This window comes from Vombatus ursinus, unplaced genomic scaffold (genome assembly GCF_900497805.2).
Source record: "Vombatus ursinus unplaced genomic scaffold, bare-nosed wombat genome assembly UNPS02014180.1, whole genome shotgun sequence".
In the NCBI taxonomy this organism is placed as follows: domain Eukaryota; kingdom Metazoa; phylum Chordata; class Mammalia; order Diprotodontia; family Vombatidae; genus Vombatus; species Vombatus ursinus.
The window spans coordinates 3,007,279-3,034,052 of NW_020953958.1; the positions used below are offsets into that span (position 1 = coordinate 3,007,279).

The window sequence follows — 26,774 nt, forward strand, 5'->3', positions numbered from 1 at the left end:
CTATTTCACATGTCCTTTGGTATTACACACTTAGTTACAGCTGAGCGGCCATTTAAAAGGCTTACATAGTGGTCAGCAAACAATCCTGGTATACCTGTACATGCTGTGACTAAGGGACAAAATCCCCCTTTCCCCCACCTGCCATTACATGTTTTCATGCATTTCCAGAAGGAAGCTTAACTCCCCTAAAGGTGTTGCGGACAGAGTATTTTGAGCTTGCACCCAGGACAGGGAACGTTGGCCGATCCCCCAATACATAATATGATGTAAAAGGCAGGGGCTGAAATGGAAAGATCCCTGACCTTGGAATCAGGAGATCCCCAAACAAAGAGATAATGGCTGTTTGATCCTAAAGAAGTCACTTTACCACCTCTGAGCCTTTTGTACAGAAAGTGCATTGTAAACTTTAAAAATATGTAAATGGGAGCTGCTGTTATTTTGAGATTTTTAAAATAAACATAGAATTTAATATTTGCAAAACTAATCAGTTTGTTATTTTCTGCAGTAATTTTGTGTTTGTTTTTTGGGATTCAATGTGAAAGTCTTCATTTGAATTCAATTATATGCCCCAAGATGTAAAACCTGCATTTTGTTTATAGGCATTATACGTATTCTTAATATTAATAGTACCTCTTTGCTGAAATGATGCCCTAAAATTTTTGATTTAGATAACAATTCCAGATTGTAAGATAGCCTTGAGAACTGAGAAATTGAAAGTAGACATAAAATTAATAAATATGCAATAATGATCCATTGCTTCTTAAATTTAAATGTATTTGGTAATACTTTTTAGACTCAAAATCGTACATGGTCACTTTATGAAGATGCTTTTTGAGTCCTGTTTGTTGTATTAAATATCCAGTGAGAGCCAAGACATTTTGTTTTATTACATGTGTCTTTTTCCCTCAGGATTTTATTGTGTCAGAATTTTTATCCATGCTTTTCCTGTTAATGTTTTTTTCAGGAGTATGATGATGGATATGGCACTGCTTATGATGAGCAAAGTTATGACTCCTATGATAACAGCTATAGTACCCCAGCACAAAGGTAAGGAGCAATCCTTACTTACTGTTCCTGATACTGAGTACTGTCCAAACTACATTTTTGTCTAACATGGAAAATAAAGTACTAATCAAACCACAGCATATATAACTTTACCACCAATCTTAGAATTATGATTCCTGTATGCGATTCCCTATAAAATGAAGGTAATTAAACTTGTCCTGCCCCTTTTTATTTTTTTAAAGTATACCAATCTTATCAGTCATTCAACAAAGATTTATTAAGTGTTTACAATATGCCAGGCACTTTTGTAAGGAAAGGCAATAACAATCCCTGCCTGTTGCTAGATCGTAGAAGGTACAGAGGTGACAGTAAATTGAAAGAACACTGGAAAGGTAGAAAGGATCCAGGCCATGAAGAGCTTTAAATACCAAACAAAGGATTTATATTTGATCCTGGAGGCAACAGAGAGACACTGGAATTTGTTCAGTAGGGAAGGGACATGGCCAGATTTACTCTTTAAGAAAATAACTGATAGCTGAAGAAAGAATGGATTGAAGTGAAGAGAAACTTGAATCAAGAAGACCAATTACAAGTCTATTGCAATAGTCCAGACAAGAAGTGATGAGGGCCTGTAATAAGATGGTGGCTTTGTCAGAAAAGAGAAAAGGATATATAGGAGAGATACTGTAAAAGTTGAAATGTAAAGATTTGATAACAGATTGGATATGTTGGGTGAATTCAAAATAGAAGTCAAAAATCACATCTAACTTGTAAGCCTGGATAACTAAGAGAATGGTGGTACCCTTAAATATGAATTCAGAAGAGGGGGTGATTCTCAGAGGAAAAGTAATAACTGGTTTTGTTCTGTTGAGCTTGAGATGCCTGTAAGCATCCAGTTCAAGATGTCTGATGATCAATTGATGATTCAGAACTGGAGTTCAAGAAAGAGACTAAACTAGATAGATAAATCTGGAAATGATCTGCATAAAGAATTCATGGCAACTGATAAGATCACCAAGTGGGAGAATATGTCAAGACTTAATAATTTACTGGAAGTCTTTAAGTAGAAGTTGGATACCCTTATATAGGTATATAGGAGAAGGGGATTTGTACCTTCACTAAGGGTTTGACTGGAAGACTTCTGGGATTCCTTTCAACTCTGTCAGTTTTTTCTTCAATGATTAGTGAGGTTAGTCAGTACACATTTACTAAACACCTGCTATGTGCCAGGTGCTATGCTATGTCCTGAGGATACAAAGAAAGACCAAGGACAGCTCCTGCTCTCAAGGGGCTTATACTCTAATAGGGTAGACAATATACAAAGAACTATGTATAAATAAGCTATTTATGGGATAAATTACAGATAACCCACAAAAGGAAAGCACTAAAATTATGGGAGATTAATTCCAAATGACATGAGAAATTATCAAAATTAATCTGGACCTAAAATACAACACATGGTGTTAAGTGGATAGAGTGCCAGGCCTAGAATCAGGAAGACCCAAATTCAGATCTGGCCTCAGTCACTTCCTAACTGCATGATCCTGGGCAAGTCACTTAACCATATTTGCCTTACTTTCCTTATCTGTAAAATGGTCTGGAGAAGGAAATGGCAAACCACTCCAGTATCTTAGCCAAGAAAACCCCAGATGGGGTCATGAAGAGTTGAACAGGACTGAAATGACTGAACAACAATTAAAATATAAAAATACCCTCCAAGAAGCTCTGCTGCTATGAAGGTATTCTGAATTTTTATCAGATGATCATGTGGGCCAATGAAAATGTTAATGAAATGTTTTGATAAAATATATGTATAGCATTCCCCTTATCTATCATTTTAATCAATCTGGTTAAAAAGAAAAAAAAAAACAGTACTGGTCATTTGGCATGGCCTATCCTTGTTGAAGCCATTCTGGTTCTTTGTGATCACTGCTTCCTTGAGATTGCTGGCCATCTCTTTCTTAGTACAGTCTAGAATTTTGTCAGGAATCATAGGCCTATAATTTGTAGGCTCTTTTCCCTTTTTTGAAAACCAGGACATATACTTATTACTCAACTAAAATATTTGACTTCCTGTTGTCCCTCATGTACAACACTCCCATTTGCTTACTCTCTTCCCCGTGCCTATAATATTCTCCTTAACTCCTACCTTTTGGCTTCCCAGGTTTCCTTCAAGACTAAGTTCAAATTCTGTCTTCTGCAGAAGACTTTTCTGAGTTTATCTCCTCCCTCAGCCTTGCAGCTCTCAGTTCTCATTGCCAGAGCCTTCGCTCTGAGATTACCTTTCATCTACTGTGGATATACATATATATGTATGTATGTATTTGTGTGTGTGTGTGTGTATGTATACACATGTACATGTGTGTATATATATATATATATATATATATATATGTAGTTGTTTGCAGCTTATCTCTCCTATTGGAATTCAAGCACCTTGAAGGCAAAGATAGTTTTGCTTTGCCCCCTTTTTAAATTCCTAGCATTTAGCATAGTACCTGACATATATAAGCACTTTATGTTGACTGACTGAAATTCTTATCTCCTAAATTAACAACAGTCTCTTAATTATCATATTTCATTGTCTTTTCTCAGTCTCCATCCTTCTTAATCTACCTTGCTCCATGTAGCACTGTTGACCACTTTCTCCTCTTACAAACTTTCCTTTCTGGGTTTTTCTGGTAACACTTTCTCCTTGTTCTCTTTCTGCCTGACTGACCACTCTTCAGTTTCCTGGGCTGGATCATTGTCCATATCATGATATCCCTTAGCTGTGGATGTTCCTCAGAGTTCTGTCCTAAATTCTCTTCACTTCTATGCTTTCTCAGTAACTTCTTTAGCTCCCATGGCTTTAATTATTATCTCTCTGCATGTAATAATAATAACGACATCAGCTGGTATTTATGCATCACTTTAAGTTTGAAGAGAGCTTTACATGCATTATGTTAGATGACTCACAGATACACATATCTAGCCTTGGGCTTTCTCTTGAGCTTTAGTCCTGCATCCCAAATTAGACATTTCCAATTGGCTGTCTTCTCAAACTTAACCTGAACTCTGAACCTGAGCTCTTTATCATTTCTTCCACTCTAAACCTTCTCTCTCTCAAATTTCCTTGTGCCTTTCCAAAGCAACACCAGCATCCTAACTTTATAACCTCATTTTTATCCTCTACTCTTCATTCACCCTCACTTTACATCTCCAGTCACTTACCAAATCTTGCTGTTTATACCTGTGCAAAATCTCTCACATCCTATCCATTCACTCCACTCACAGTTACCACCTTAGTTCAGGCTCTCAAGAACTCTAACCTAAATTGTTGCACTGGTCTCCCAAATGGTCTGCTCTCCTCAAATCTTTCTTCATTCTAACCCGTCCTCCTCCATGTCGTTGCCATAATAGTTTTCCTAACATTACTCCCTTCCTCATACAACTCCTGTAGCTCCCAGCTGCCTCTAGGATAAAATATAAACTCTCTTAGGTTTAAAGTCCTTCATGACCCAGACCCAACCTGACTTTCCAGCCTAGATAAATATTACTCTTCCACTCTGTAATCTACTCATATTGGTCTTCATTTTGTTCTTTGCACATGACTCTCCATCTCCTGTCTCTGGACTTTACAATAACTATTGTTCCATTTCTCATGCACTCCCAACCATACCTGGAATGCATTCTCTCATCTTCTACTCAGAATTCCTTTCTTCTTTCTAGATGCTTCTAAAGCATTACCTTCTACAAGAATATCTTTACCTGATTCCCCAAACTGGAGGAAATGTTAGTGTTCTCCCTTTCACACTAATTTGTATTTAATTAATTTGTATTTATTTGCATTCATCCTCCCCATTAATATGTAAGTTCCTTGTAAGAGAAGATTATTTCATTCTTTATATTTATATCTCTGGCTCCTAGTGCAATGACATATTGATTGATTGATTGTTTCCTTTATAGTGAAAAGATCATTTTCCTTTGAAGAGAAAATAAAAGTAAGAATTGAATAAATTTATCTTTTCTCTGTAGTCAGTCATCGTCATCCTTTCTGCCTCCAGCAAAGGTTTTTTTCTGACCATCGTCTTTCTCCCAATAGAGTTTTTAAAAAATTAAAATTAAAAAAGCAAAACCTTTTTGTTATCAGTACCTTTCTTTGACTGCCTCTGCTCATTATGAGCTTTAGTGTTGCTGGCATCATTCTTACCTTACCATGCCAAACTGAACCAGGAAAAAAATGTAACCAAAGACCATAACAATGCAAATGGAGACTGACTGGTATGAAAATAGAATGACAAAACTCAGCCTTGATGAAGAAATATTCCAATATTAGAATGCAGTCTTTCCATTCTTAGCAGAAATGGGAAAATGTTGGGGTAAGATGACACATATACTAAGAGAACTGGTTGATATGACGGTTAGTTTTACCTTAAACTAACTGTTTGTTAGAACTGCTTTTCTTTCCTTTTCTTCTCTTTTTTATTCTTTTTTTCAAAAAGTTTTTAATTCCTTTGAACATAAAAGGGCAATGAAAATTTTTTATAGTTTCGAGGTCTTTAGGTGGACTGTTTTTGGTTGTTTTTTTGTTTTTTAGTGCAAGGGGGAAGGTACTGTCTTTTAAACATGGGAAGTTAGAGCTAGAAGTGATGTTAGAAATCATTTAGTCCAGGACCCTCCTTTTGTATTTGAGGGAATTTAGATTTAATATGGTGACTTATTTGACTTATTCAAGGTCATAGAGCTGTAACTAGAACCCAGGTTTCTTGCCATTTCACTGGCGTTAGTGTGCAAAATGGCCTAAAGAGGATAGAGTGACCCTATGTTCTTAAATCTTATAAAGTAAGCTTGTATTTTTATATCATGTCCTTTTCCAAATATATCTCACCCTCCTCAAACAATCCTGGGTAACAAAGATTAAAAAAGAAAAAAAATGGAAAGCAGTTCAGCCAAACAACCAACACATTAGCTGTGCCTGACTGTATATGCTGTATTCAACAGCCCTACTCCTCTACCTAGGCATCTAAGGTACATGGGACTCAGGAATACCTGAGTTCAAAGCCTGCCTCCCTGCCTCAGACAGCTATATGACCCTGGGCAACTTATCCACTGTCAATTTCAGTTTCCTTTTCTATAAAATGGGATTAGTAATATTACCTACCTTACAAGGTTGTTGTGAGCATCAAATGAGTTAGCATATAATTTGCTTTGCAAATCTTAAAGCCCTATATAAACCTTAACTAGCTATCGTGGCCAAAAAAAAAGAGGGGAAGAAGGTACATTTTCATTACTATTCCTGAGGGTCAAGGTCGGTCATTATAAGTCTTTCCATTCTTTCAAGAATTCTTTATAGTCATCATTTCTCATAGCACAGATATATCCCATTACATTTGTGTGCCCCAGTTTGTTTATCTATTCCCAAAGGGCATCTCATTTATTACCTCTTCTTTATTGCTCTGAAAACTGCATTTATAAACATTTTCATGTAAGAGAACTTTTCTGTTTTTGACTTTTTGAGAATGTGTATGCCTATCAGTGGTATCTAAGCCAGAAGGTATGAACTTTTTAGTTACTTCCTTTAGCATAATTCCTAATTTTGTTTCAAAATAGACCAGTTCATAGTTCCACTAACAGTATTTTAGTGTGCCTATCTTCTCCAAATACCTACAACCAGTCAGTCAACCGACACTTACCAAATATATTGCCAAGTATTAAACTAGGTACTTGCAATACCAAGACCTAAATGAAACAGGTTCTTACCCTCATATTGTTCATTTTGTTAGTATTCAGCATGAGATCTATATGCATATAAGTATGTACAGAATAAATGCAAAGTAGTTTTGTATGACACTAGTTGCTGTGGAGAGCAGGAGGGACCTTCTTAATTCTTTATAGCCATTGTTTATTTTTGTGGTTATATGGTTCAGTTCATTTTGTATCACTCCATACAAGACTTCCCTTGTTTCTTGGAGGTCTTCATATTTACTCTTTCTTAGAAGCCATTAACTACTTCCATCTTTTATCATTTTTGTCATTTGCTAGATATGAAGAAGGTCCTCAGAATTGTTTTGACCTGCATTTCTTTTTTTATTAGTGATTTAGAGCAAACTTCCCCCTACTTATTGCTTTCAAGAAGGAAGGGGAAAGAAAATACTTCAAGAAACCCTTTGACCCAGATCTTTCCTTGGGTCAATTTCAGCCCATTATACTTAAGCTGAAAGCAGTATATGAAATTGAACACTATTATGTCACCAAAAACAGTAGCACAATAAAGTATGACACTGGATTTAATTTATCACATTTGAAAATGCCCCTCTTAAAACTTAAAATAGAATTAGTTTTAAACTCAAGATTTATTTCATTTTATAAAGCATTTAAATTTGCTTCTGAAACTAGTTTTCTAAATGTTTTTAGAGAATTGGGAGCCGTTTTCCCCTAATTTTAAATTATCAACAATAAAGCTAAATTGAGCCAGTCACATAACAAGGGCAAAGAATAACCAGTGGACAAGCTATGTTCCATTTTCTGTCCACACACAGTAGTAGACCTCTTCTGGAGTTAATAGTCAGTAAGCATGTATTTAGTGTCTTATGCCAGGCACTGTGCTAGAGATGCCAAGAAAATCAAGATAGCTGCTATTCAAGTTCTTCTGTTAATGCACATTCATATTTTGTGTTTGAATAGCTCTAAAAATCTTCAAATACTTTCACTTAACTTTGCAAACCCCTTCAGGTTTCAGTGGAAGCCATGTGTTTAGAACTGTGGGCACTATTTTAAAAAATGAGGAAAATATACCACTTAATAGTGCTAGTTTCCAGTTAAAAGTAGTATGTAACACATCATCTTGTTCTGCACAGCCCCATAGAGGAGTAGGAGGAGGATGAAGTCTCTGACATGTGAAGGACATCTGAGGGTTTGCATTTGTTTGCCTTTCAGATTAGTAGCCAAAGGATTAAACTACATAAAATAGAAATTAAGATTATTCAGATTTTTAGCAAGTAAGAGAATTTGAGGAAGGAAAAAAAGGAAAAGAATCTTTATCTTAACTTTGGGAAATTGCAGTATCTGTGACAGTACATAGCACAGTTAAATTTAAGTATGTAATCAGAATAGGATAGAAATTGTCAAGTTATGGTCATTCTTGGTACATTTTAAATGCACAGGGTATGGAAAGCAAAAAGGCTAAAATTGTTGTTATTATGTTATGTGTTTTATTCTACTGGCAGTTTTAGCATTATTTTATTATTAATTGCTTCTTGAAAGCTGTCCTGCATAGGTATGAAAATAATCATATTGTATTCTCTGTTATGTAGAGAATTATGATCTGTTGTTTAATTCAGAATGTTTAAGTTGGTCAAATTTTTTTTTCGGAATTTTAACATAAGTGATGACTTCTTGTACTTTTAAAATAAAAAATCATAAGGTCACATTTATATTGAAACTTAAGGTTCAATATAATTCAAAGTACTTTCCAAACAATTTCCTTATTAGGGTATAAATTAGCATTCCCATTTCATATGTACACTGAGATTCAGAGAAGTTCATTAAAGCATTCGACCCTAATAATACGTTTAATAGATGTCAGAGCCCAGATTTGGATCTAGGTTTCTCCTAATTCCAAGTCAAAGACTATTTTTGGCATACCATTTCACCTCTGTTAAGTTATTGTACTATATCAAGGAATTCCTTGTTAGCATTCATCAAACAAAGATTTTTTTTTTTAACCAGACCTGCCTTTTTGATTTGCAGCTATGTTTATCCATGTGGCAGTTCAATGCTTTCAGGAATCTTTTTTGAAAATAAATTTTGCTTCACCTGATCAGACAACTCCCTAATATTAGAAACTCTGATGCTCCTTTGCAAATGTTAGTGCTGTATAGATATCAAGAGCCCACAATAATTGTTTGACTAAAAACTTCTGTCAGAATGGCTATCATAATTGCTCCTGTGCTTATAGACAAAGCCTTAATTTCCTCTAAAAGTTTTTGAGTAAAAAACTCAGAAATAGTCATTAGAGCTTTTTAATTTTAGAACTGAAATAATTTTATCAGGAAAATACTTGTAATTAATATATCCTATTATATAAAGATAAGGAAAAATATTTCACTGAGGTTTATATCAGGATTCTTTCCTTCAGCAAATATTCTGCTTTATTATGTGCAAGGTACTAGGCTAGGTACTGAGGGGATACTAGACATTACAAAAAAAAAAAAAGTGTGCCTTGTCCACAAGAAGAATTTTGTGTTCTCAGATTGAAATATATTTATTTTTAAAATAAATAGTATTAATTTCCCTAAAAACATTACATAGGAATACTAGGTCTGCTTGTTTTACCATTTGGAATCTTCATGCATGATCTACACAAGTGTTTAGGAAGACAATAATAGGGCAAAGGCAAGTGAGTGCTAATAAATCAATTGCCACTGTCAATTCCCTATTTAATGTTCTCTAGAATACATGGGATTTATCACTAAGGAATTGTAGAATAATGGTAGTATATGGAAACAAAGTCCACCAGGGATGTGTACTACATCATTTGGATTTTAGCGCTACCATCTGCTTAATAGCATCAAGATGACTACAGAGGTACTTATGATCAACCATTCATAGCAGTGACAGATGCTGCCGAGAGTTAACCTGCCAAGGAAAGAGGTTTGTTACCAAAATGCAGATTGTGTGACAAGGTTGCTGAAAAGAGAATTATTTTTTTTTTACCTGTCCAATGCTGAAGGGTTTTTTTTTTTTATTTTCTTTCAAGGCCCTATGTTTAAAGAGTATTTATTGAACCACAGATGTATATTCTTTTCTCTATCAGACTTGAGATCGTTTCTAATTATAAGATGGCACTAAAAGTGTTAGTTCAAACATTTGTCTGTATGGTCTTATCTTCCAAATAGAATGGAAATAACATTTCTGTAATTCCTAACTCTTTAAATGTACTTCTTGCTGGGTCCATAATAGTATAACCTGTGAAGGCTTTCCCTGAGTAATAAGTAATAATTAACCCAGTGAAATCTCACCAACTTAATTAGCATAGTTTGATGTTCCCAGTATACAAATAACTTTTCTAAAATGTAGTATTATTGAGAATTCACTTAGCTTAACAATTTAATTCATAACTTAAAACAGAAAAGGACCTTAGAAGTCATATAGTCAAACCCCATCATTTTACAAATAAACCTGGGGCTCAGAGAGGTAGTCTCACAGTTAATGAGTAGCAGAGCTAGGCTTTGGAACCCAGGTCATCAGATTCCAAATCCAGAAGTCTTTTACTGCCTGTGAGGAACAGGAAGATCACTAGACTTTGGCCCAGGGTTTGATTACCTCTACTACCATTCGCTGTCCCTAAAATGAATGGCAAAGTCATTTAACTTCTCATTAGTATGCTCATCTCATCACAAGTCACAACTTCATGGATTATTTTTAAGACAATGCTTTGTAAACTATAATGTATTATAAGAATACAGTCATTTATTATCCTGAAATCATTTTTTAAAATATTTAAAGGCAGAATAATGGAAGGAAAGGGGCCTAGATCTGGGGTCAGGAGGCCTGGACTTGAGCCTCACCTCTAATATTTAGGAGCTTTATGACATTGGGCAAGTCATTTTACCTGTCAGACTCAATTTTCTCATCTCTCAAATGAGTATAATGTTGCCTTACTACTTATTTTACATTACTTGAGGAGAAAGTTCCATGTGAACCCTAAACCTTGCTGTGTAGTTGTGAATTAATCACTAAAATAGATTATTTAAATGGACTTATGATCTCATATATGTGGGTTTGCTTTCAATTATTATTCATTAATCACCTACTGTGTGCCTGACACTCTTTTAAGCTCTGCTCATACAGAGTCAAAGATGAAATAGCCCTCTAAGAAGCTTACATTCAGTGGGTAGGAGACAATTCGAACATATACAGAGAGATTCAGTAAGTTCAGTAAAACAAAGTAACTTCATGGGGTATGGGGAAAGCACTAACTGGGAGGATCAGAAGAGATCTCCTGAGCTGAGCTTTGAGGGGAATAGCTAGGGAGACAGTGACGCTGGGAGGTAGAGGTGATGGGGGATAGTATTCCAGGTATATGAAGAGCCTTTGGAAATGTAAAGAAGAAGGATTTGTATTTACCTGGAGACAAATGTGAAGTCACTCAAGCTTCTTTATGAGGGGAATGATGTGGTCACATCTGTATTTCAAGAATAGCAAGTTGGTAGCTTTGTGAAACTGAAGTGTGTACAGGGAGACCAAGAAGGAGGTTCTTGAGTAAGCCATTTCAAAGCAGCATGGTTCTACCGGCACAAGTTATAGCCCCTACGTGCCTTTTTGTCCTATAGAATTTTCCCTGGGATAGTCTATAAATCCTTCTCAGAACAGTGGATCTCAGAAGGTTGGCCCTGGTACTTTAATAGATCATCATTTTCACTAGATGTGTCACAAAATTTTAAATGTTATGTTATTGAAGATAAAATATATGCCCTAACCTTAAAACACATGAATATTACATAAGATGAGAACACATGGAAGGGGCTATGATGTGTTGGAATTACCCTCATTCTCAAATAACTCAACAGAAAGTTTCTCTTTGTATAGAAGAGAAACTTACATATACTCAAGTCTCTATGTTCAGTGTACCCCAATTCCTTATAACAAAGGATGCTGCAAAAAAAAGTTTGGGAACCACTACTGTGGAGAATATACCCAATATACTGGAGGCCTTCCTCTGGTTCTTATAATATCTCTAATGTACCAACATGACATTCTGTCTCTGATTCTCATTATATAGAATCACAGAACCATAGTATTTGAGAATAAAAAGGATATCTAGCCCACCCATACATCAAAAGAATCCCTACTAGAAAGTATGAGAATGTACCAGTCTCCATAGAGGTAGAACCCATAACCTCCTGAAACCTTTACCCTTTTGAATAGCTGTATTTGTGAGGAAGTGGTTTTTTGGGGTTTTTTTCCCTCTAACTACTATCCTAAATTTATTGTTGTTCAGTTTTTTGTTTTTTTTTTTTTAGTCATGTCTGACTCTTTGTGACCCCATTTGGGATTTTCTTGGCAAAGATACTGGAGTGGTTTGCCATTTCCTTTTCTAGCTCACTTTACACATGAGGCAACTAAGGCAAACAGTTAAATAACTTGCCTGGTGTCACACAGCTAGTTAGTGTCTGAGGCTGTATTTGAACTCAAGAAGATGAGTCTTCCTGGTTTCAGGCAAGGTTCTCTATTCAATGCACTACCTAGCTGCCCGTCCTAAATTTGCCTCATTGCAACTTTACCCATTGTTCCTGGTTTTGCCCTCTGGGGCAAATCTAATCCTAACCTCCATATGATAGCCCTTCAAATATTTGAAAATAGTTAATCATGTCAATCAACCAACAAATATTAAGTGCCTGTTATGTGTGAAATACTGTCTTAGGTACTACGGATGTAAATATAATGAATGAAACTCCTTGAAAAGAGATTATATTTTAATGGGGAAGACAAATATATCACAAAGTATCTACAGATAAATATAAAGAGATTAAAGACAAATGCAAGATAGTTACACACAAGGTAGTTTTCGAGCAGTTGAAGGAATAAGGGAAAGCTTAGTGTAGAAGATTCTTGAGCTCATCTTGAAGAAAAAAATGTGAGTCTATAAGGCAGATGATGAGGGAGTGCATTTGAGGCATGAGTAACAGCTAGAGCAAAGCCATAGAAACAACATATAGAATATTGTGTGTAACAGAGTTTGACTTCACTAAAAAGAATTTGAAAGGGAGTTATATATGACAAGAATGGGACAGTAGCTTGAGACAAGATTGTGAAAGTAAATGCTGAAGAGGATTTTGTATTTCATCCTAAAGGCAGTAGGAAGGCACTGGAGTTGATAAAATAAGGAAGTAACAAAGAGTCACATCTCTTCCCTTGAGTCTTCTCTAGGGGAAAAAATGCTTAGTTTCTTCAAATAATGCTTGTGACATGAACTCAAGGTCTGTTCCCATCCTGGTTGCTTTTTGCCTACAAAGAAGACTAAAAACAAGTGGTCAGACAAGTAGGAGAAGAACCAGTAGAGAGAAGTGTTCCTAAAACTCAGAAAATAAAGAACATCTAGAAGAGTAGTGCCACATACTTCAGAGAAGTCAAGAAAGATGATGCCTGAGAAAAGCCCATTGGACTAGGCAATTAAGATATCATTGAGAACTTTGTAGAGAGCGGTTTCAGTTGAGTAATGAGGTTAGAAGCCAAACTGCAAAATACTGAGGATGTCAGAGAAAGAAGAAGAATAGAAGTGGTGAATAAGTACAACTCATTCTAGGAGTTTGGCTTTAAAGAGGAAAGTAGACATTGTATGATAGCTTGAGGGGATGTTAGACTTCAATGAGGTTTTTGTTGTTTTTATTAAGAATGGGAGAGAATTCAGATTATATGTAGGCAGCAGGGAAAGAATACGTAAATAAAAATTTCAGGTTAGAGAGTAAGATGGTACATATGTGGTTACAATATGCTGGAGAATATGTGAGGGCATGAGATCAAGAGTAGAAGGTTTGACAGTGACTAACAGGTCATAACAACAACAGCAACAATAATAATAATGATCAGGATAGCCAGCATTTATTTAACACCTACAATAATTGTAGGTGCTAAGCACTTTTACAAATGTTATCTCATTTGAGCCTCACCATAACCCTGGAAGATAGGTGCTTTTATTATCACCATTTTAGGGTTGAGTAACTGAGGCAAACAGGCTCAGTGACTTGCCAAAGTCATATGGCTATTAAGTGTCTAAAGTTGAGTTTGACCTAAGATCTTCCTGACTTCAGGCCCAGCAGCACCTAGCTGCCTCAAGGTCCTCCCTTTTTGTAAGTGACTAGAGTATAGGATGAGAGCATGGAGTGAAGACATTAAAGGGTTTTGAAATGTTGATAAGTGAAAAATAGGGAGGTCCTAGTATGTAGGGATTGGGGAGGATTTTGTTGTTGCTTCCAATAAAGTATAAAACAAGCACCTCAAGTAAGAGGGGGAAGGCTAGAGAAAAAAGAAGAAGAAAAGAAATTTGGAACTGCTTCTGTGAGGAGTGGGATAGAAAATCAGGGGGGAGGGTAGAGTCAGGAAGGTGAAGTAAAAGTAGCATTTTAACAAGCTTTCCTAACTCACACCCTCCAAAACACCCCCCCCCCAAAAATGAGTCAAACTGAATCCTGGACAAGAAAGTGAGTTAAAAGTCTCAGTCCTTTTTCCAGTTCAGAACAACTTGTAAAGACAGAAATAGAGGTCTGCAGATGCTGGGGCAGTTGCTGACTAGTATTGCAGTACTACAGAAAAGGCAACAATGATTGCAACAATATTTGGCTGTCGTTGTCAATGGCAACAGTAGTGGGGAAGGCCCCACTGCAAGGGACAATAAAGGCACTGGACACCTGGTCAGAAGGAGATCTCAGGGATACCTATACTAACACTGGTATGAGGAATGCAGCTCTAGTACCTGTTACCCAATTCTGAATCACAGTTCCAGGACAGAGAGAGGAGAGCCATGAGGGAGGAAGGGCCCTACCTGGGTAAGGATCAGAGCACAGGGCCAGAAATCTCCCCAAGTCACAACAGTTCGGAATCACTGAAGACTTACAAGGTACCCCTCAGACCCCATTGAGCTGTGGAAGCAGCAAAAGGACACAAAAGACAGAAGCTTGGCTAGAAATCCTCCCCACCCTCAGAGGTATGTAGAGGCCAACTCTAATATAAAGTCCAAAGTCAAGAAATAGATTGTAAAGTGAGCAAATGACAAAACAACAAAGAACCTGGCCATAAAAATCTACACTAACAGGAAAGCTCAAGACAGAAACTCAGAAGACAGTGACTTGAAAACATCTAAAAGCAAAGCTTCAAAGAAAATGGTAGATTGGATGCAAACCCAACAACAATTCCTAGGGGAGTTAAAACAAGAGATTTAAAAAAAAAGGAGCCAAAAAATATTTTTAAAAATCAAATAAGAGCAGCAGAGGAAAAGAATTAGAAAATAAATGAGAACTACGTAAGACAATTATGAAGAGAGAATTAACAGCTTGGGAAAAGAGGCACAGAAAGTACTAAAGAAAATAACTCCTTAAAAATCAGAATTGGATAAGTGGAAGTTAACGAATTCATGAGGCATCAAGAAACAATAAAAAAAAATAAAAGAAAATGTGAAATATCACATCAGAGTAAGAGTTGACCTGAAAAATAGATTGAGTAGAAATAATTTAAGAATTACTGGATTATGTGGAAAGCCAATATTTAAAAAAAAAAAGTCTAGACCCGAGGTGGGGAACCTGTGGCCTCGAGGCCACATGTGACCTTCTAGATCATCAGCTGGGGTCCTTTGACTGAATCCAAACTTCACAGAACAAATCCCCTTAACAAAAAGATTTGTTCTATAAAACTTAGACTCAATCAAAAGGCACACCCAAGGACCTAGAAGGTCACAGGTTCTCCACTCCTGGTCTAGACATTACATTTCAAGAAATTTTGTATTGAGGAAAGTTGCCCAAATATCTCAGAAGCAGACAGCAAAGTAGAAATTGAAAAAATTCACCAGTCATCTCCTGAACAGTATCCCAAAGTGAAAACTCACATGAATATTATAGTCATATTCCAGACTCCCAAGTCAAGGAGAAAATACTTTAAGTAAGAAACAATTCAGGGGTCAACTAGGTGGCACAGAGCACTGGCCTTGGAGTCAGGAGGACCTGAGTTCAAATCCGCCCTCAGATACATAATACTTCCTAGCTGTGTGACCCTGGGCAAGTCATTTAACCCCAGTGGCCTCACTTAAAAAAAAGAAAAGAAAAGAAAAGAAACAATTCAAATACAGTGAAGCCATAGTCAGAACCATACATGATTTAGTAGCTATCACTCTCTTAAAGGATGGAGGGCTTAGAATATGATATTCCAGAAGGCAAAGGAGTTAGAATTGAAACCAAGATTAATCTACCCAACAAAACTATAGGGGTTAAAAATAGACATGTAATGAAAGAGAAGACTTCGAGGCATTCAAAATTTGACATTCAAACATGAGATTCAAGAGAAGCATAAAAAGATAAACATGAGTAAGAAATTTTAAGGTACTTAAATAAGGTTAAACTATTTACTTTCCTATATGGAATGATGATAGATGTAACCCCCAAGAATTTAATTATCATTAGGGCAGTTAGAAGGAGTCTTTTTATTCAGTGGGCATGGGTGTAAGTCTCTTATGTTGGAGTGATCTCAAAATAAGAAGGGAAGGATGAGAAAGATGGATGTACCAAGAGAAAAAGGGAAGGGAGAAGAAGAATGGGGGGGGGCACATTCAAGAAAGTTTATACAACTGAGGGGGAATAGGCAATATTTGAACCTTGATCTCATCTGAACTGCTTAAAGGGAGAGAAGGGGAAAAAAAGTATACACACATAGAAAGAATTGGGCACAAAACTTCATCTTACCTAACGGAAATTGGAGGGGAAGGGACTGAGAGAAAAGGGGGGAAGGGGTATGAGTAGGAGTAGATTAAAGGAGGCAGTGTTCAGAAGCAAAACAAACTTTTTATGACAGGATAGGGCAAAAAAAGAAGGATAAAGAGAAGAAAATAGGATAACTGTGACTGTGATTGAGATGACCTCACTCATAAAATGGAAGTGGATAGAAGAATGATTTAGAAACCAGAATCCAAAAATATGTTGTTTATAAGAGATACACTTGAAATAGAAAGAAACACATAGAGTTAAATAAGGGCTAAAGCAAAATGTCATGTTTCACTTGAAGTAGGAAAGACAAGAGTAGCAATTATAGTTTCACACAAAGCAAAAGCAAATGTAGACCTAATTAAAAGAGATGATCACAGAAATTACATTTTGGTAAAAGGTACTACATAGACACTATCATTACTAAATATATGTGCACCAAATGGCTAATCAACCACATACTTAAAGAAAAAGTTAAATCAATTACAGGAGGAAATAAACAGTAAAACTGTACTAGTGGGGGACCTCAGTTTGCCTCTCTCAGACTTAGATAATTCGAAGTTAAGGACATGAATAAAATTTGAAAAACATTAGATATGATAGCCCCTTTAGCACAATGGAAACAAGATAATAACCTTTATTAAGTGCTTTCTGTGTTCCAGATAGTGTTCTAAGGAAGAGTCAAGCAGAATTGGAGTGATATCAGATAATCCTCTCCCTTCTGCCCCTGCCTTTTACCTGGAAAGCACCTTGTCTGGAAACTTAAAATACATACTTGGAACTATTGTATATGAAAACAAATGTATTGCTAGAGATATAGCTGTGATGACTAACACACAAAATATGACCCCCCAAAAAATCAAAAGCTCACTTAAATAAGAATAACATAAGAGGGGTTGTTGGGGGAATGCCATGAGCAATTTGATGAACTCCATAATCAACCTGATGAAAATACTTCTCTCCCACCTACTGTCTCCATGAAGAGTATAGGTAATAAACTCATTGGTACTTTTTTGAAAATTAAGAGGATGGCTTGTATTATTAGAATTTAAAGATCATTTTCTAACCAGGACTCTTAGGAGACCAGATCCTTGTCAAAGGAACCATAAAAGATAGCCAGCAAACTATTCTCACCATTTCATGTCCATTCAGTTCTTTTTACTTTTTCTTGTTTAAAGGGATACCAGAGTATAGCATAGTGGACCTGTGTTCTGGTTTAGGGGTAAGGAGAGATGCTAGGGATGCCTGCATATGTGCACAATCTCCTTAGGAACTGTCACTGTTTGCCTTTGGAGCATAGAAACATGAAGGTTATATGTGTTGTCCCACAGCTTTCTTGTCCCCCCTCAGCCCAGTAGAGGAGTACCTGACACTTAACCTTCCTAGCCTAAAATATGACAGTAGCTGAATCAGTGGTGGAGTATCTTGGTATTCCACATAGAAATATACATTGTGCTTGCCAACCCTACACAAGACGGAGAACTTTGTCATGGACACTGTTCCTTTTAACTTCAACATTTTTTGTTTTTCCTACGTAGTGTGTTCAAACCAGAAAAAGGAGATTTCCTAGGTAGCACCAGCTTATAGGGTGGACCTATGGGGAATCCCAAATATGGTGATCTTGGAATCTAGCCTTTTATACAGAGAAGAGTAATTTATTAGCCACTGACAGCTTTAGGGGCTTGATAATAAACCCAAATTGGAGATTTGGGAACCCACTATTCTAAAGAGAATGTAGTTTCTGAATAGTTTATCTCTCAGAGAAGAATTAGATTGATATCTCCTACATAGCCCCTATAGCCAAAAGAGCAAAGATGGATTGCCACCCCTCACTATTACTATTAGTTATTCATACAATATAGATTGTAAGGGTGTTACGTATCCAACAGTACCAAAATTTGTTTCTCTTCCAGAGGAATCCAAACCATAGGGGCCACTATGAGTTTAGGAGAGGTATATAGGACTATGGGAAAACAATGGCTTCACCAGAATCCATTGTAGTTTTGCCCTGCTGGAGACTGAATTTAATGCTTTCTGAAAAGCAATATTGCAAGTACATTTTATTTTTTATTTTCATGAGATCCTGTGAGTTTGTATCTTTATATTTTTGTATATTCCTTGTATCTTGTGTATTTCCATTGGAGTAAAATGAAGACTGTACTGTGCCTGATATTTGTTATCTTGAGTTCTTATATGGAAGCCAGAGACCCCTGTTCACCACACTTGTAGAAACTTTAAAGTTCTGTTTAGAGATTTTTCCTGGTATAAACTATAATTAGGGGAAATGAGCTAAAGAGCAAAAAAAATCCATCTTGGACTGTGCACATAGGGTCAGCCTCTATAAGTGGATCCAGTCCACCTAAGTCCATAGTCTTGGGGGGGGGGGAGGATGGAGGGATGAACCATGGGTTATAATGGAAAGGTTTTATTTTTCTCTAGGGAGAATAATTAATATAGTAAACTTCAGTGTGTGACATCAAACAAGTTAGATACTCTTGGCCTTTATTTTCTCATTTATCAAATGAGAAGATTGGACTTTGGGTGTTTACCAACCATCAAACAGTCTGTGGTATAGCTGTCTGCCAAAAATTTTTACCAATGTCAAAGATTTTTACTACCCAAAAAACCTTACTTTAGTATATGTAACTTTTTTTAAAATGGACTCTCACTTGATCCTGTGCCCTTCTCCTCCCCAGCATCAGAATGTAGAAGCTTAAGAAACCCTGGGTCACAATACAGTATTTAGATGTTTTACTCATCTGAAATAGTTGGAAACTGTGAACTAGATAACCTGTTAGGCCCCTCTAAAATCGATTAATATTATATAATCCTAACCTCTTACGTTGAATTTGATTTAAAGCCAGCTTGAATTGGTTTTTAAAAAATTAAATTCTAGATTTTTGTACAAGTTTAATACTTGTAAGTATATACGTGAATTGGAATTAGTTTATCCCAGTGCTGCCTAGAAAATGTACAATAATGATGTATAATAATTATTCATGTTCAGTCATTTTCAGTCATATCTAACTCTTTGTGACCCCCTTTGGTGTTTTCTTGGCAAAGAAGTGAAGTGGTTTGCCGTTTCCTTTTCTTCAGCTCATTTTAAAGATGAGGAAACTGAGGCAAATAGGGTTAAGTGACTTGCCCAGGTTCACGTAGCTAGTGTCTGAAGCCAGATTTTAACTTAGGAAGATGTTTTCCTTACTCCAGGCCTGGCACTGTATCTACTGTGCCACCTAGCTGCCCAATATGTAATTAAATTGTAATTAATGTGTAACTAATAATTCTTAATTTATAATAATTTCCTAGGTAAATGGAGAATTGTAAAGCAGTTATAGATGTGTGTACGGTAGCTTGGGACATAGAAGAAATGCTTCTAGCCAATTAATTTTTTTCTTTTAATATTGGTTTGCTTCACTTTTTATGTTAGTTATGTACCTATTTACAGTATTAAACTTTTTAATAAAAAGTATCAGCCAAACATTTCTTTGTAGTATGAAGCTAAAGAAGACTCTTTGATGGAGTCATCTTAAATTCAGAACTAACACGCATGAATTAGTAATTTTTTAATGAATAGAATCAAGCCTTTACTCTGCAAAAGCTCTACTCCAGTGACTCATGTAGAATGCAGTTCCATCAATGCCTTCTCTTTCTATGCTATTCTTATGCACATCTTTCAATAAATTTTCCATAGCAAATCCACCCATTGTGTTTAGAAACCATCCTCTGGTTCTTTTAATCTTTGGGTGTACCAGGGTGCTACTCTGTCCATCCATGTTTTTTGTCTGCCACTCTTGATAAACAGCACATTTCCTTTCCATCTTACATTGTCTATATGTGCAGCCTCCATATGCCACCATGAACCTTTCTCTTTACTTTGTGGTTATTTGTAGTTAGCTTAGATTCTTCCAAGATCTTGGTATATTCTTATATCATCACTAGGAGAATATTGGTGCTGAAGAGATGTGCTTTTGCTAGAGGGGCTAGTCTAGCATCACTGAAATCACTTCACAATTACCCAAATAAAGCTGAACCAAATCTTTCCCTGTTACTGAATTATGGGCCAGGCTCATTGCCCTTACACAATTCATTAACATTTGTTACATATACATATTTTACATTACTTATCTAGCTGCATAAACATTAGGTATATTTTTTACCTTCTCTTTGGTTTTTCAGTATGGAGTGGTTAAACTTTATATTGATATAGATTTTTTTGAGCAGGCTTTGTAGTGATTTGATGATCATTGCAAATATTACAGTGTTATCCACTATGGGGAGCATTTGGGGAACTGTGCCATCAGTAGGAAGCTTTCTATTTAGACTTTCCTCAGAAAATCTTCCTTGACACTGATATTTTACACTTCGCTTCATGTCAATAATTAGTTGATCTTTGAACAAAGATTCAATTCAGTGAATTTCATTATGCATTTACTAAGCACTATTATGTATCTAACACTGTGCTAGTCTGGTGGGATTCCTGCCAACTACACACCCACACAAATGAATTTCCCTACCCTCAAGGAACTTACTTTCTACTGGGGAAAAACTTTACGTATACAAATAAGTTAATGCTGGATGCTTACAAAAAAATACAAATTAAGGGGGGAAGGGAAATACTAAAAACTGAGAAGGATCAGGGAAAGCCTCTTGAGGCTCATGTAGAGAAGGGACTTATTAGAGGAGGATTTTGCAGTAGTCTTGCTGAGAGATGATGAGGGCTTAAATGAGGGTGAGTGGCTGTGTGAATGAAAAAAAAAAGGTACTATGAAGAGGCAAGTTTAGATCTGATAGGTAACAATTAGAACTATTCATAAAAGGAATGAATTCACCCTTATTGGAGGTCTTTAAGCAGAGGGTGGATGGCTACTTGTCAGGGGTATTGCAATGGATATTGGGATATAAGTTGGTTTTAATGTCTGCATAGGCTTCTTCCAACTCTGAAATTCAAAGCATGACCCAAAACCAATAAAATTAAGCAAATGTAATTCAAATAACAAAAAATGTTAATTCTTATTTTTGTCCCCTGCCATGGTGAAGGTCAGTCATGGTGCTATTTTATCTTCAAGGTTGAAGTTAACCACAATAACAAAATAAATAACAATGTAAATATAATAGACTATTCAGATAATTCAGGTTATGAGAAGTTTCAAAACAAATTCTCAAGGTAACGGCTGTTACTCAAAACAGGTGAATCATATTAAAATGCATACGCTTATCCAGATTTTTCTCAAAGGATATACTATTTCTTCAACTTAGTTACTAAATAAGATTCTAAACTGTCCAGGTATGCTAGATTCTTCTTCACTTTAACTTCTCTTGACTAAATTGGAAAAGGAGGTACCTTTTCTTTCTAATCTTTTTCTCTTTTCATCTTCAGGATTCCAGCTTGATACACTGACTTTTGCAACTAATAAACTCCTAAACACTCTTAATCTCATTCTGATGGGGTATAGGCCCAAGCCGAGACCTTCGCCCCTTGCCCCAAAAAGAATTTGGCTCCCATATGTCTGCGGGCCCCAGAAAACCCTTAAATTTTTCTTACTCTAGTCTCAAAGGGTTCCTTATGGACTCCTCTTATCTCCCTTTGAATGCCCTAGCCCCACCTTTGGATCTTATTCAGATACTTTTCAAACTTCCTCCTTCCAGTTCCCTTCATTATCTATTCCCATTGTCTCTTCAATCTCTCAGCCCTTCCAATCGGAATTCTCACCTGGACCCTTTTCCCAGCCCCTCCTCTGGTCACCCAAAATTATATAAGTGTGTATGAGTGTATATAAGATCCACCCTAGCCCCCATTTAAAGGCTGAGACTTTCTCATGCCCGTTCCTCTTATGGGCTTCACTAATGTTCAGATTCCTTAAGAGTCCGACCTGTATGGTTTATCTCTCATAAACTTTTTCTCTGGCTGAAAGAAGACTTGGGTTGAATTCATTCAGGCAGGGCTCGCATGTCATGATCTAGGGATCACAGCACCCCTAAACCTGTAGATCTCATCAATTCCTTTCCATTCAATGGAATTTTTAATTAATAAAATCATTAAAAACTTCAGTGTACAAATAAAGATTACGCTTCTTTACTGAGATTCTCTTCTCTTCTATCTGTCTGTATCATGACTAACCAGCACCTACTCCTCTATGTCCTCTCCCAGTACAATATCTTTCCTAGTTTGCTTCCTAATCCACTATTTGCTTTCCCCATGACACCCCCCCCCCCAAAAAAAAGGGAAAGTACTATATCCAGGTCTTTCCCAGAGGCAATATCTATTTTCTATGTCTCTGTCCTTGGTCCCTCGCATTTTTTATCATAATAAGACAGTACCAACCAGTGTATGCATTATAGAATCATGTGATTTGTAAGTTAGGAAAAAGATCTTAAAGATCATCAGATTCAACCCCTCCTTTTCCTTTTGCAGATAAGTAACCTGAGACATAAAGAAGGTAGGTTACTTCTCCCAAGGGCACATAGGTAATAAGCAAAACCAGGAGTTTAACCTAGGTCCTTCCAATTGCTAAGCCTTATTGTATGTTCTCTTACCCCACAACTTCCTCAGTCTGTGTTCTGTTAGATTTAACATATGAATCAACGTAGTTGCAAGTAGCACAGTTATAGAGTGTATTCCACAGACTTGTGTTGCAGAATGAAAGATGGAAGTTACACACAAAATAAAAGCTTCCTGTCAGAACTGTTAGAATATATTACTAAGATAATTGGAAGTGAATAAACAATTATGTGTGCCAAGATGATTCTTCCTAAAGGATGAGAGATTGGGTAAGATGACCTTTCAAGGTCCTTTTCACACTGAGTCAGAAGAGTAAGGAATAATGCATTTATATACTGTATCAGTACAAGTAAACTTTGTGTATTCCATAATGCAGAAAAGAAAGATCATCCATAAAGAGAGAAAGAGCTCTTTTCTAGCACTAAAATGATATTCTAGTTCAAAAAGTGATAATGTCAACTTGGACATTGTGTTGAGTGAACTTGTACTCAGGAACAGAAGTCCATCTTCTAGAGATTTACATGGTAGGTTAGGAAAGCGTATTCAACCTTTTGAGACCTTATTTTATCTAAAAATGAAAAAGGAAGAATATCAGCTATGTACTTTAAACATGTGCTAATGCTGTAATGAATAAGTGATAATAAAAGATGTTTCTGTTACAGAAATGTTGATAACTTTTCTTTAAATTGTAATACAATAAAATTCTATTTTATAGATTACTTTTAATACCAATGTTAATTTTACAAAATGAAATTGGTGAACAAAATTTAGTATTTGAAATATATGTATGATCATTAGGGATAGAATTTCCAAGTTAGAAAGGACCTTTGAGATCTTCTAATCCTTCCATTCATCTCGACTAACATTTATTAGTCACCTATCATGTATATATCACTCTGCTTTGTTCTAAGGATATAAAGACAGAAATGACATAATCTCTACCTTCAAGAAGCTTACATTTTACTTAAGGGATACAGCATCTATCCAAATAAGTAAATTTAAAATACATACAAAGTAATTTCATGATGGAGAACTGCTAATAACCTGGGGAAAACTAAGGCATAAAAAGGTAAAAGGACTTCCCCGGGATAGCAGCAAATTAGAGGACCAGGGACCTAAAACCAGACCTCCTGCCTCTCACTGCCCCATTTTCTTTCTGCTATGATATAGTGTTTTCTATGACATTCATATTGTTCATGTTAATACTAATTAATAGGGAAAAAAGAAGATTAGTATATTTCCTCTCCCATCATTTTGGGGGGAAAACAATCTCCCTAGTCTTTATATTTTTATCCCTACTGGCCTGCACATTGCCTAGAACTTGTTAGGTGCTTAATAAATGCTTGATTGATGATTAATTTCCATTTTTGTAGAAGAGTATTGACCAGTTCTATAAAACATTTAAAAGTTTTTAAACTTTCAGTTATTTGTAATAATGGAGAAAAAATTATTATTTTTAATATTCATTTAAACTTGCTCTACCCACCAAATATTACATCATTGCGTTGTCATATTCAGATTAATGATTTAAATTTTCTTTTCCTTCCCCTACTAATACTATGATAGAGTTACTAATGAACAGTTAAATATCAGAAACATAGTCAGGATTAAAACAATAAAGCATGCATAGTTTGTAATTTAGAGAGTCATTGTAATAGTTTTCAAGGAGCTTAACCTGTGATTTTGCCCATTCTAAACTGAATATATTTTAACATTACAAAATGCTTGATAAATTTATGTAAATCTTCTAGTTTCTAAGGTGAGTTATCTTTCTACAAGTCAAGTTCGTTATTATTGTTCATAAAATCTTCAGTATAGAAAGAGAAAACAGCAGCAGAAACCTTGAGTTTAAATAAGTTCAGATTTGATTACAAAGACAGGTGTCTGGATTCTTAACAAAAAGCTCAAAATTTCTTTTCATTGAACTTGAAAGATGGATAGCCGAAAGCAGTAAATCAGCCATGTTTCTAGTTTCATTCTGAACTAGTTTGACTGAATCAGGGGGACAGGAAAAGAGAGAATTAAAAAAAATGTCTCCAGTTTATCCAGTTAGGTCAGGGTAGCCTAACTGACAGAGTTTACACTATGTAGGAAACATCTCTGGCAAAAAGTCCTAGAAAAGTAACTCCAAAAAGAGAATAAGAGTAATAGATTTAAAGGCAAAGTAATGACCTGGAAAATTCAGTTCATCCACTCTAGTACTTAAAATTGTCATTAAATCAGCAGACATTTTTAAAAAACAGTTATTATGTGTCATACACTGTGCTAAGGGCTGTATATTGTTTTTGTTGTTTGTTTGTTTGTTTTTAAATAATCCTGTTTCTCAAAGAGCTCACATTCTAATGGGAGAGACAAATATGTAAATGAATAAGCATGTATAAAATATATACAGAGTAGTTGGATGGTAATCTCATAAGGTAAGACTTTTAATTTTTATATTCCCAAGGGACTACTATAATTTATTGAATAAAAATTAGGTAAACTAGGTTCCTGATAAAAATATGTTTAAACATAGTATGAGTAAGCAGTAGTACGTATATTACTTCTATTCAGTATAATGTAACAATTTTTAATAGAAATATTAGAATTGGAAAGGAACCTAGACATCATCCAGTCCTCATTTTAGAGATGAAAACCAGAGATGTTAAGCAACTTTAAACAGTTAAGTAGTTTCAGAACTACAGCTCAGACCACTTTTTTTCCACCTCCAGGTCCAGGCCTATTTCTACTCAGTTATGTTTATTTTAATCAAGGTTATTAATAAAATTGGTTTGCTAAAAAGTTCATTGCACATTCTTTGAATTAGGAAATATAGAAGTCATTTTAAAAGTAAAACCATTAATTATGGGGAAATGGAAATTAAGGACACCTTGTTATAAAACTTTTCTTAAATAGAAAAGAAAAATGGCAAGGAAATACTCCACTAAGACATTGCATTTTGCATTTTGTGATGTTATGATGAGAGATTTTCTTTAGAGAAATAGTACTAGTCATTCAGCAAAGTCATCACAATCTTATTAAACCCAAAGGCTACATAGCTCACTGCTACCTTCAGAAGCTCTTCATTATAGAAGTTGTTATGACCAGATTAACAAGGAATTGATTTTATGCTCCATCCATTGGGACATGGAAAATGGCTTCATGTTTAGAACCCTTTGCAATAATGGGATCCCATTGATCTGCAAATATTTATAGAACAGAATCCTCGATTTGAAGTGGTTTTTTTACTGGTTAATTCACCCAGATTACTCTCTTACTTGTGGTTTAGTTACCTCTTCTACATGAGCCCTGAAAAAAGGACCACTCTCTGCTTGAACACCTCCACTTAATTGAGTAGCAACAATTCACTAATGAACAAGTCTGTTGCATGACTTCTTTGTTCTCCATTGGGGATATAATATTGTAATAGGAAAAACTGGACTGAATGTCCATGTCATATCATTAAATGTTGTTTCCAAGTCTAATAGTTCTCACTTTTTTTTTCCTTTTCTGCTTTAGGACATTTTTTATAAGAGCTTTTTGCTCTTCCCTTGGTCACTAGCTCACTGTATACCTTGGGCCACATCACTTTACCTTTCTTTGAACCAGCTTCCTCATCTATAAGATCATTGCAATGATCTCTAACCAATTTGGATACCTTTATTTTTTTCTCGTTGTTTTTTTTTTAATTGAGATATGAGAGATGTTCATTAAAAGGGATATTAATACACTTTTTATGTAAATCAGTGGGTTCTTCTCCCTTCCCCCCATACAACATATGTTAGGTTTGCAGTTTGTATCTTGGAAGTGTAATGCATCTTTGTTTAATAGACATTGAA

At 35.7% G+C, this 26,774-nt stretch overlaps 1 protein-coding gene across 2 annotated transcripts in view; it reads left to right on the forward strand.

The window, feature by feature from the left end:
* KHDRBS3 (KH RNA binding domain containing, signal transduction associated 3) overlaps positions 1 to 26,774 on the forward strand; it is a 248,424-nt gene that overhangs the window by 211,353 nt on the left and 10,297 nt on the right. For both annotated transcript variants that reach the window (XM_027860420.1, XM_027860421.1), the window contains one exon: positions 965 to 1,047. In XM_027860420.1, the coding sequence (XP_027716221.1) occupies positions 965 to 1,047 (83 nt within the window). The remainder of the gene's footprint in view (positions 1 to 964; positions 1,048 to 26,774) is intronic.